This window comes from Megascapheus bottae, chromosome 22 (assembly GCF_031878675.1).
Source record: "Megascapheus bottae isolate mThoBot1 chromosome 22, mThoBot2.hap1, whole genome shotgun sequence".
Taxonomy (NCBI): Eukaryota; Metazoa; Chordata; class Mammalia; order Rodentia; family Geomyidae; genus Megascapheus; species Megascapheus bottae.
The window spans coordinates 30185130-30196386 of record NC_143530.1 but is presented as its reverse complement, the minus strand read 5'-3'; the positions used below and the strand labels follow the sequence as shown (position 1 = coordinate 30196386).

The following is an 11257-nucleotide window of genomic DNA, read 5'->3' as shown; positions in this document are numbered from 1 at the left end:
AAAGTCCAAGGACAGGGCTCAGGCCCTGAGCTCAAGCCCAGGACTGGCAAAAAAAAAAAAAAAATTCTAAGAGGGGGAGGGAAATGGGGACCAAGACATGAGAAAGGGTATCAATGTATGTGAAGTAATCCACCTTCTATCTGGTGAATATAATGTAACCCTTCTATTAATTATATTTAAAAATATATGAAAAAAATTCTAAGAGCCAGGGCTAGGACTTTGGCCTAGTGGTAGAGTGCTTGCCTAGCATGCATGAAGACCCAGGTTCCATTCCTCGGTACCACATACAAAAAAAAAGCTGGAAGTGGTACTGTGGCTCAAGTGGTAGAGCACGGCCTTGAGGGGAAAAAAAAATCCAAGGACAGTGCTCAGGCCATGAGTTCAAGCCTCACGACTGGCAAAAAAAAAAAAAAATTCTAAGAGCCAGACATGTTGGCTCATGCCTGTAATCCTAGCTATTCAGGAGGCTGAGATCTGAAGATTGAAATTCAAAGCCAGCCTGGGCACAAAAGGACCTGAGACTCCCACAGCATCATTTCTGGCTTTTTCTGTGTATGTGGCACCAAGGAATCAAACCCGAGTCTACGTGCATGCTAGGCAAACACTCTATCACTAGGTCATAACAGTGCCCAGGCCCAGAGTTCAAGGGCCATGACCCACAAAAAAAAAAAAAAAAAAAAAAATCTAAGATCGGGGGCCGGGAGTATAGCCTAGTGGTAGAGTGCTTGCCTAGCATGCTTGAAGCCTTGGGTTTGATTCCTTGATACTACATACACAGAGAAATCCAGAAGTGGTACTGTGGCTAAAATAGTAGAGTGAAAGCCCGAGGACAGTTCCCACACTCTGAGTAGAATGGTAGAATGGTAGTCCGGAGCACAAAAGCTCAAAGACAGTGCCTGGGCTCTGAGTTCAAGCCCACAACTAGCAAAAACAAAAACAAATCCAAAAAATTATTGCCACTAGGTATGGTAGCACACATCTGCCATCCCAACTATTTGGGAGGCTGAGATAGGAAGATTGAAAATTCAAGGTTAGTTCAGGCAACTTATCTTAAAATAAGCTCTTACCTCAAAACAGATTTTTTTTTTGCTAGTCCCAGGGCTTGAACTCAGTACTTACGACCTGTTGTACCACTGAAGCCACAGCGCACTTCCAGTTTTTTCTATTTATGTGGTACTGAGGAATCAAATTCAGGGCTTCATGCATGCTACATGAGGACTTTACCACTAAGCCACATTCCCAGCCCTCAAAATAGAGTTTTAAAGTGGGCTGAGTAGAGTTTGTGATAAAGTACTTTCTTTATTGTTTTATTATTTTTTGCCAGTCCTGGGGCTTGAACTCAGGGCCTGGGTACTATCCCTGAGCTTCTTCTGAAACTCGAAGCTAGCACTCTACCACTTGAGTCACAGCACCACTTCTGTTGTTTTTGTTGTTGTTATTGTTGTTTTGTTTTGTTTTTTTCTATTTATGTGGTACTAAGGAATCTAACCCAGGGCGTCAGGTGTGCTAGGTGAGCACTCTACCACTAAGCCACTTTCCCAGCCACAGTATTTTTTGCTAGTCCTGGGTTTGAGTTCAGGGCCTGAGCACTGTCCTTGAACTTTCCTAAGGATAAAGCTCTACCAGTTGAGCCACAGCGCCACTTTTTTCTATGTATGTGGTACCAAGGAATTGAACCCCAGTCTTTGTGCTTGCTAGGCAAGCACTCAACCACTAGGCCAAACTCCCGGCCCCCAAACACAGTATTTTTTTTAAAGGAGACATTATTGCCTTTTGTTCTCTCTCTCTCTGAGAAGCATGGTCTATGTACCTACTTTTCTCTAAAATACAAACTCAAGACCAACCAAATAAGACCAACCAACTTCTCAAAACCAAAAAGGGCTCCTTTTTTCAGGGGGGGGAGGTACAGGGGAAGATGTCTTACTAGGCCTGAACTCAAAGCATTGTGCTTGTTTTGTTTCTTTCTTTCACTCACAGCTGACCCTCTGCCACTTGAGCCACACTTCCACTTCCAGTTTTTTTACCTTTTTTTTGGGGGGGAGGGGGGGCTGGACCAGGGACTTGAACTCTGGGCGCTGTTGGTGACATTTTGTGCTCTACCAGTTGAGCCACAGCTCCACATCTGGCATTTTTAATTTTTTTTTATAATTTAGTAGAGATAAGAGTCACAGAATTTCCTGCCCAGGCTGGCTTCAAATTGTGATCCCCAGATCTCAGTCCCTCCTGAGTAGGTAGAATTACAGGTGTGAGCTACAGCACTGCCTTTTTACTGCTTATTTTGTCTACCTATCTAAAAGGCTGTCTTGAAACTGAAATTCTCAGATGTCAGTAGCTAGGATTATATGTGTGAGCCACTGGTGCCCAGCAAGAGATCCTTAGCTTGAAATAAGAAAAACTTGCCTGGTGCTGGTATCTCACACTTGTAATCTTGACTACTCAGGAGGCTAAGATCTGAGGATCATGATTCAAAGCCAGCTTGGGCAGGAAAGACTGTGAGACTTGATATCTCCAATTAGCTACCAGAGAACCAGAAGTGGTCTTGTAGCTCAAAGTGGTAAAGCACTGGAGCAGAAGAGCTCAGGGACAGCACCCCAGGCATCAAATTAAGCCCCTTAACAGAAGGAGAATGAGGAGGAGGATGGGGAGGAAGAAAAGGAAGAGGAGGAAGAAGAGGAGGACGAGGAGGAGGAGGACGAGGAGGAGGAGGAGGAAGAGGAGGAGGAAGAGGACGATGACGACAAGGAGGACAATTCTTATTCCTGAAATCCAATTTCATCAGATTTCTGAGCTATATAGCAGCTTTCTCCTTTGAAAATTTTTCTGACCAAAATTCTGCTTTGGGGAGGAAAAGAAAGGACAGAGAAAAAGGCTGGTTATCTCTGCTGTCTGGAAGAAGATCCTAGGAAGGACTTATGAGAAACAGCTTCCCTGGATTTTTGGTCCAGATGAGAAATGAGCAGGAGCATTCTGAATTACAGGACCAGTAACAGTACACAAGCTCCTCCCAGGTGTCCTGTCAAGAGGATAATCAGCTAATCCCCAGGTGATGGCTTGTGTGATTTGTGGGCACATCCTTTCAGAATTTTTTTAGAAAGGGAAATGGATTGACCATGCTTATAAAGTGAGGAAGAACAAAATCCAGAACTACAGAGGAGTATAACAGACCCAAAAATAGATAATAAGGATATTGAGCTGATCTTTATTAGGGTAACTTCTGATTCAAAACCATCCATTCCAAAATTGTGAAGGATCACCTCAGATTCATGCTTGAAGAGAAAATGTCTAGTAACCTTACAGAGCATGGCCTACATGACATTGGTTTCCTATGGTAGAAACATCATTGGGATCAGAATCATGATAGGAAGTGGCACTGTGGCTCAAGTGGTAGAGAGCTAACCTTGAGCACAAAGAGACTCAGAGACAGTGTCCAAGTCCTGAGTTCAAGCCCACGACTGGATAATTCTATTATTATGGAGCCTTTGTCTATTTTTGATAAAAACAATTCACCCCCCATGCTTATTAGGTCCCCAGTATTATGTTCTCCTTTGGTTTCATTCACATCTGTAGCAAAGTGACAGCATCCCATATGGGAAGAAGTAGCACAAATCCCCAAGGCCTGAGCTCAATGGTGTTACATAGGACAATACTCTTCACCTCTGTCTCCCTTTCACACGGTGAATCCCTGGCAAAAATCTACCCACAAATGAGGTTCAGAGTGGAACACCTTTCCCAGCAACTTTTTTCAAAAGGCAATGCTAGTTTCAAGCCAATATTTAAAACTTGATGGGTACTTTTCAAACCTAGTAAATCAAACATGACTTTGATCGGAAGAAAGGAAAGCTGCCTCTGCTCTTTGTTGACTTCCACTGTGGCCATGATAAGGGAGTTGATAAGAAGACTTACACAACCTTTAAACAAGTTGGAAAGCTCTGGGGACAAAAAAGCAGAGAAATTTATAAAGCATTTGGAACTTGAGAAGCAGAAGAGGAATAACTGGGAAAACCACACTCCCTGTGGGGCACTGCCACCAGCAACTACCCACACCCTCCTACACATGAACGTGTGCACACATATGCACAGTATTTGATGTTCCCAAAGAGGTTTTACCATTATTTTTTTTTGTCAGTCCTGGGGCTTAAACTCAGGGCCTGGACATTGTCTTTGGGCTTCTCCTCAAAGCTAACACTACCAGTTGAGTCACAGCACCACTTCTGGCTTTTTATTTACTATTGTATTTAACACATGCATTTATAGTATTTTCAGCAGACTGACCCCTCACTGACTCTCCTGTTCCCAATTCCCTATTTCGGTGACTTTATTTTCCTATTTTTTTCAGGTACAATGCATTTCAGAATGATTTAGATTCTTTTTCTTCTCTTCCTCCCATCCCCTTAAATAGTTCTACAGTTGCAAACCTGATAAATATTTAGCTCATGCATTTCTCTGGGTTTATATGTTTATCTTTTATTTATTATTATTATTATTATTATTATTAGCCAGTCTTGGGCTTGAGCCCAGGGCCTGAGCAGTCCTTGGACTTTCTCAAGGCTAGAGCTCTACCACTTGAGCCTCAGCACCACTTCTGGCTTTTTATTCTATGTATGTGGTATCAAGGAATCGAACCCGGGTCTTTGTGCATGCTAGGCCACTAGGCCAAACTCCCGGGCCTATGTTTATCTTTTAAAACTAACATTCATACCAGGCACTGGTGTGGCTCCTGCCTGTAATCCTAACTACTCAGGAGTAATTGGGCCTGGGTTGTTTCCATAGCTTGACTATTTTGAATAGTGCTGCAATGAGCACAAGTATGTGAACAACCTCTATTGTATGGTGATGTACATTCCTTTGGATATATGTCTAGGAGTGGTACTGCTGGATAATATAATAACTCTATTTTTAGCTTTTTAAAACTTACAATACATACTTCCTTCTTTATTTCTACTAAACAAAACAGTGCACTTTAATAAAAGATTTTTTTCTGTCAGTCTTGGGGCTTGAACTCTGGGCCGGTGTACTGTCCCTGAGCTCTTCAACTCAAGGCTATCACACTATTCCTTGAGACACAGTGCCACTTTCAGTTTTCTGGTGGTTAATTGGAGATAAGAGTCTCAAGGACTTTTGTGCCTAGGCTGGCTTTGTTCAACTACCATGCTGAGATCTCAGCCTTCTGAGGAGCTAGGATTATAGGTATGAGCCACCAGCACCCAGCTATTCTTAGCTTTTTGAGTTGTCCTTCCAGAACTCTGTTTTTGTGTTGATGGCATATATACTTAAAATGTTTATTTTGTTTATAAATATAGTAAATATCTATCCAGGTTACTACTTTATCAACCTTTGTGAATTTGTCTCATTTGCTGTTTTTCTTTTTTTTGTGTGTGCCAATCCAGGGCTTGACCTCAGGGCTTGGGCACTGTCTCTAAGCTTCCTTTACTCGGGGCTAGTACTTTACCACTTGAGCCACAGCACTACTTCTGACTTTTTCTGTTTATGTGATACTGAGGAATTGATCCCAGGGCATCATGCATGCTAGGCAAGCACTCTTATCACTGAGCCACATTCCTAGCCCTTGCCATTCTTTTTTTTTTTTTATTTTTCCTTGCCATTCTTTCAAAGAAAATGTACTACTTTATTAATGTTGCCAAAGATATAAATAAAATAATTACAGTAGTGAAATATTTGGTTAAAAATAAAAACATTGGTAGCTGTCATGTATATGAATCAAAAGTTTTGGGGGTGTTCAGTTTTGATTGTTGTTGTTGTTGTTGTTTTTGTTTTTGTCAGTCATGGGGCTTGGACACTGGGCCTGGACACTGACCTGAGCTCTTCAGCTTAAGGCTACCGCCCTACCCCTTTGAGCCTCAGTGCCACTTCTGGGTTTTTCAATGATTAATTGGAGATAAGAGTCTCAGGTTCTTAAGTGCCTAGGCTGGCTTTGAACTGTGATCCTCAGATCTCAGCCTCTTGAGTAGCTAGGATTACAGGCAGAGCCACCATACCTGGCTAGTAATTTTTTTTTAGTGATTTTGAAGAGTATAAAATTGCCCCCCAAGGGCCGGGAGTTTGGCCTAGTGGTTAAAGTGCTTGCCTAGCATGCATGAAGACCCGGGTTTGATTCCTCAGTACCACATACATAGAAAAAAGCCGAAAGTGGTGCTGAGGCTCAAGTGGTAGAGCTCTAGCCTTGAGAAAGTCCAAGGACAGTGCTCAGGCCCTGAGCTCAAGCCCAGGACTGGCAAAAAAAAAAAAAAAAATTGCCCCCCAAAAAGGGGAGGGGACACTACTCAAAGTTTTTAAGTGTCAATTCATTTGGGATTTTACTTAAAAGTTAATTCAGGTTCTTTATCTTATATATGTAGGATACAAAGAAGATGCCTTCCAATTTGTGCTTGCATTGTGAAGAAAACAGCCTGAATCACTCAGATGCAAGGGAGACCTTGCAGTTGCAGACCTCCAAAATTCACAATCTTCTGTCCCTAGTGGTAGGACTTCTTACATGTCAGGTGATTTTAAAGTATCTGATTTTGTAGTGTGTGTGTGTGTGTGTGTGTGTGTGTGTAGTGGTACTGCGGTACTAAAGCTAAAGCAGCTATAGAGTGCAGACTTCAACCAATCTATCTTTCCTTTTTCACTACTGCTTCTTCTTATAGTTTTCCTTCAACAACTAATTCCCACATACACATTTTGTACTAGTAGAGACTGAATCCAGAACATTGCGCATGCCAGACATGTGCTCTACCACTTGAACTATACTTTCAGACATTTTACATTTTGTCTTTTTTTTTTTAAGATAGGGTTTTACTACTTTTGCTCTGATTGGCCTTGAACTTCAGATTAGCAGGAATTACAGGCATGTGTCACTATGCTGCTATGTCTGACTGGGTTATTCATATTAGTGAGTTGTTTACCTAATCTAAAAACAATAACAGTGTGCAAAGAGGGTGGCCTAGTGGTAGAGTGCTTGCCTAGCATGTAAAAAAACCCTGGGTTTGATTCATTGGTATCACATACACAGAAAAAGCTGGAAGTGGTGCTGTGGCTCAAGTGGTAGAGCACTAGCCTTGAGAAAACTCAAGGACAGTACCCAGGCCCTGAGTTCAAGCCCCAGGCCTGGCCAAAAAATAAAAAATAAAAACAATAGCATTGGGATAAAGGAGCAGTGTATCTTCATAGAATGAAAATGAATATTGAAGTTGAGTGAGCATGAGAGTATACACCTGTAATCTCAGCATTAGGGAGGCAGGAAAAGATCATGCCAGCCTGGAATACATATTGAGATCCTATCTTAAAAAACAAACTAACAAACAGAACAGTAAAAAGAAAGGGGGGATGTTAAAAAAAAGGGAAGAGGCAAAGAAAAAAAAGGAAAATGAAAGAAAAATATGGTATTAGAGGAGTTGAGTTCAAATCCTGCCCTGGCCATTTCCTGACTGTGTGTTTTGGCAAATAATTGACTCTCATTCTCACTTTGCACATTTAAATACTGATAATAACATTGTGCAGGCCTGGAAAAGCACTTTATTTAACATTTAACAAGAAGATATGTGAAAGGGAATATATGTGCTTGACAGGATTTCTCACAAACCCTTTCTCTTCCCTTGTGTAATTGTACATTCCCTTTATCATATTTGCAAGTGAGCTGAAATTTGGTGGCACAGATTTGCCATATTTCTGATCCAAGACCACGTCCACGTCTGTGTTGTTTTAGATCAAAGTTATCCAACACTATTGTTTGTTGGGTTCCAGAAACCAGGCTAAGCAGTTCATACACAGATCACCAAGTGGTCGCCCACAGTCTGCATAATCCTGAGGAGCTGGGAGTATAGGTGTGAGCCACCACACCTGGCAGAACTTTCTTTTTAAAGATTTGAAAGTAAGACAGGTGCCTGTGGCCTGTAATCCTAGCTACTCAGGAGGCTGAGATCTGAGGATGCTGGTTCAAAGCCAGCCCAGGCACAAAAGTCCTTGAGACTCCACTTAATCACCAGAAAACCAGAAGTGGCACTGTGGCTCAAATGGTAGAGCATTAGCCTTGAGCTGAAAAGCTCAGAGACACCACCCAGGCTCAGAGAGTTTAAGCCCTAGGAGTGACAATTAAAAAAATATTTGAAAGAATATAGCACATAGATTCTTTGTTAGCCCCACTCTTTCCAACATTTGCTTGCTTAGGTTTCTCCATTACTTGCTGATCAGGGTTTTTCTACTAGACTTCTTACTGGTAGTGCATTGTCAGGTGATAACACATTAAATTCCAAACAAAGGTGATCTGCTTGTCTGTTCTGTGTCTCCCACACCCACTAGAGGTAGGCATTTGGGAGGGCTGTAGATCTAGTATCTCATGCAGAAGTAAGCTCATAATGGTCTTGTACTATTTGCTTACCACATGGAAAGGCCGAGGCCTTGGAGGCTTTTGAAGATTATCTCATTCTGTCTTTACCTTGTTGTTTTCTCATACTGGCTTTAATTTTTTTTTTGCCAATCCCAGGACTTGAACTCAGGGTCAACAGTCCTTGGGTTTTCTCAATGCTAGAGCTCTACCATTTGAGCCACAGCACAACTTCTGGCTTTTTCTATGTTTGTAGTACTGAAGAATCAAACTGGGGTCTTCATGCAAGCTAGGCAAGTACTCTACAACTAGGCCAAGCTTCCAGTCTATTTTTTTTTTCCTGGTAGTGGGGCTTGAACTCCGAGCTTTGATGCTGTCCCTGAGCTCTTCAAAGCTACTGCTCCATTTTGAGCCACTTTTTCACTTCCTTGATCAAATTTTTTTTTAACTGAGAAAACCAGGCCTGGGAATGAGTAATTGAGTTTCTTGTCTGAGATTTCACATACGGTTAAGTGACAGAACTCAAATATAAATCCTTGTATGTTAGACTTCTAAATTATGTTACTGCAACTATTTTCATTCTGAAGACCCTTAAAATATCTAGAGTTGCCATATTGTACAGGGTGTTGAGTTATTCTGGCATCATGTAGGGCAAGTTGTCTAAAATTTGGATTTGTAAAAATAGTTCAAGGGTTTGTATACAACTAAACTAATTCGTTCCAATAACAACTTATGTACAAGTGTGAATCAATATGAAATCTTTCTATTCTCTCTGTGGTATGTCTTGTGAAGAGTATGAGAAAAATGAAGTATGATTTTATCTCCTTTTGTCTGGCCACTTACTTCAGAAGGGAGATTTGATTTGCCTTTTCTCTTCCCTCCTTTTAATGTCCCAGAAAAAAATTTTACTCTCTTTTCTTCAACTATTACCCTTAGGACATCAGCAATCCTGATGCTGAGCATTTCAAAGAGAGTGAGAAAGTTAGTGACCTAATGCTGCAAAAACTGAAGAGCTTCCAGCACAGGAAGAAAGAGTTAGACAAACAGGTACTATATCTTATTCTTAAATTTTTTGCTTTTTTTTTTTTGTATGAACCCAGGCCTCCAGCACTCAGTTGGCTTTTTTGATCAAGGCTGGCACTATATCACTTGAGACATTCCTCTACTTCTAGCTTTTTACTTGTTAATTGGAGATAAGAGTCACATGGACTTTTTTTTTGCCCTGGCCTTGAATCTTGATCCTCAGATCTCAGCCTCCTGAGTTGCTAGGATCATATGTGTTTGATACCAGCACCCAGCAACAGGGTTTAATATCGCTGTAGTGCTTTAAAACTTTGTTATGAGCATGATGGGAAATTTGGGGGAAGAGAGATTTTATTTCTCAGGTGGGAAGAAGTGCAAGAACATCCATTCCTGGATGTATTGGTCATGTTTATGTTGCTGTGGCCAAATATCTGACATAAACATCTTAAGGGAAATAATTATTTTAGTTCACAATTTTGGAGGGCTGAGTCACTTGGCTCTCTGTTGTGGGGCTTATCATGAGGCAGAACACAGTTGCTGGAGCATATGGTATAACATGTTATTTACCCCATGACTGCTGAAGTGGAGAAGTGAAATACAGAATGGGTCCAGGCAAGATAAAGCCTCCTCCCCTTACCAGGACACACCCTCATGACCTTTACTCTCAAACTAGGCTCACCTCCTACATTTCTCTCTGTCTCTCTGTCACTGCCTCTGTCTCTCTCTCCCTGTCTCTTTTTTCTTGTGGGTCATGGGGCTTGAACTCTGGGCCTGGGTGCTGTCCCTGAGCTATTCAGCTCAAGGCTATTGCTCTACCCCTGAGCCACAGCCTCACTTTTCTAGTGATTAATTGGAGTTAAGAGTCTCAGGTTCTTTAGTGCCCAGGCTGGCTTTGAACCTTGATCCTCAGATCTCAGTCTCCTGAATAGCTAGGATTACAGGCATGAGCCACTGTGCCCAGCTCCTACATTTCACTACTTCTCACAGACACCTCTAGAAGTGTGCTTTACACATGGCCTAGACATTTCTCAAGTTGACAGGAAATTTCTTCAATCTTTTTGATGTGGTAATAGAGAGATTGAGAAACAAAATTAAGAAAGTATGTTAACTTTTGCTATGTTTTTATCTGAGAGGAATGCAGAAATGACAATTTAATAGGGCTAAAGGAATAAAACATTGAAATCTAGACTCTTGGGTCCTAAGTAATGGTGAACTTGCTGGGCATGGTGGCTCACACCCGTAATCCTAGCTACTTAGAAGGCTAAGATCTTAGAATTGCAGTTCAAAGCCAGGCCTGGCACTAAAAAGTCCTTGAGACTCTTATTTCCAATTAACCAACAGAAACCGAAAGTGGCACGGTGGCTCAAGGGGTAGGCGGTAGCTTTGAACTGACAATGCCGCATTGTCAAGTCCCATGGCAATAATAATAATAATAATCTGCTGTGAATAGAAAACATGTTACAGATATCTGGGGAAATTTGGTGTTCTAGTTAACCTTAGGGGGAAGGACCAAGAAATATGCCCCTCAAATATAAGTCCAAATGAGGATGTTACAAAAATGCAGTTTTCAGATTTTTATATTGTTTGGGTTAATTTCTGTTACTGAAATACTGACAGATTACATGATATAAGGAGTATGGAGAAAATGGGAAATATTAATGAGATGATTGACAATTAACCTTGAATTGTATTCTTGTTTTGTTTTATGCTGGTTTGGGGGCTTAGACTCAAGTCCTGAGCATGGTCCCTCGGGTTTCTAGCTCAAGGCTGTTGTTCTACCACTTGAGCCACAACTCCATTCTGGCTTTTTGGTATTTAATTGGAGATGAGTCTCATGGATTTTCCTTCCCCTGCTGACTTTTAACCTCCATCCTTATATCTCAGCTTCCTGAGAAGCTAGGATTACAGATA

The 11257-nt window shown here is 41.4% G+C and overlaps 1 protein-coding gene across 10 annotated transcripts in view; it reads left to right on the top strand.

Annotated features, from left to right (window-relative positions):
• Cage1 (cancer antigen 1) overlaps positions 1-11257 on the top strand; it is a 51718-nt gene that overhangs the window by 16417 nt on the left and 24044 nt on the right. For all 10 annotated transcript variants that reach the window (XM_090356435.1, XM_090356430.1, XM_090356432.1 and 7 more), the window contains one exon: positions 9260-9370. In XM_090356435.1, the coding sequence (XP_090212561.1) occupies positions 9260-9370 (111 nt within the window). The remainder of the gene's footprint in view (positions 1-9259; positions 9371-11257) is intronic.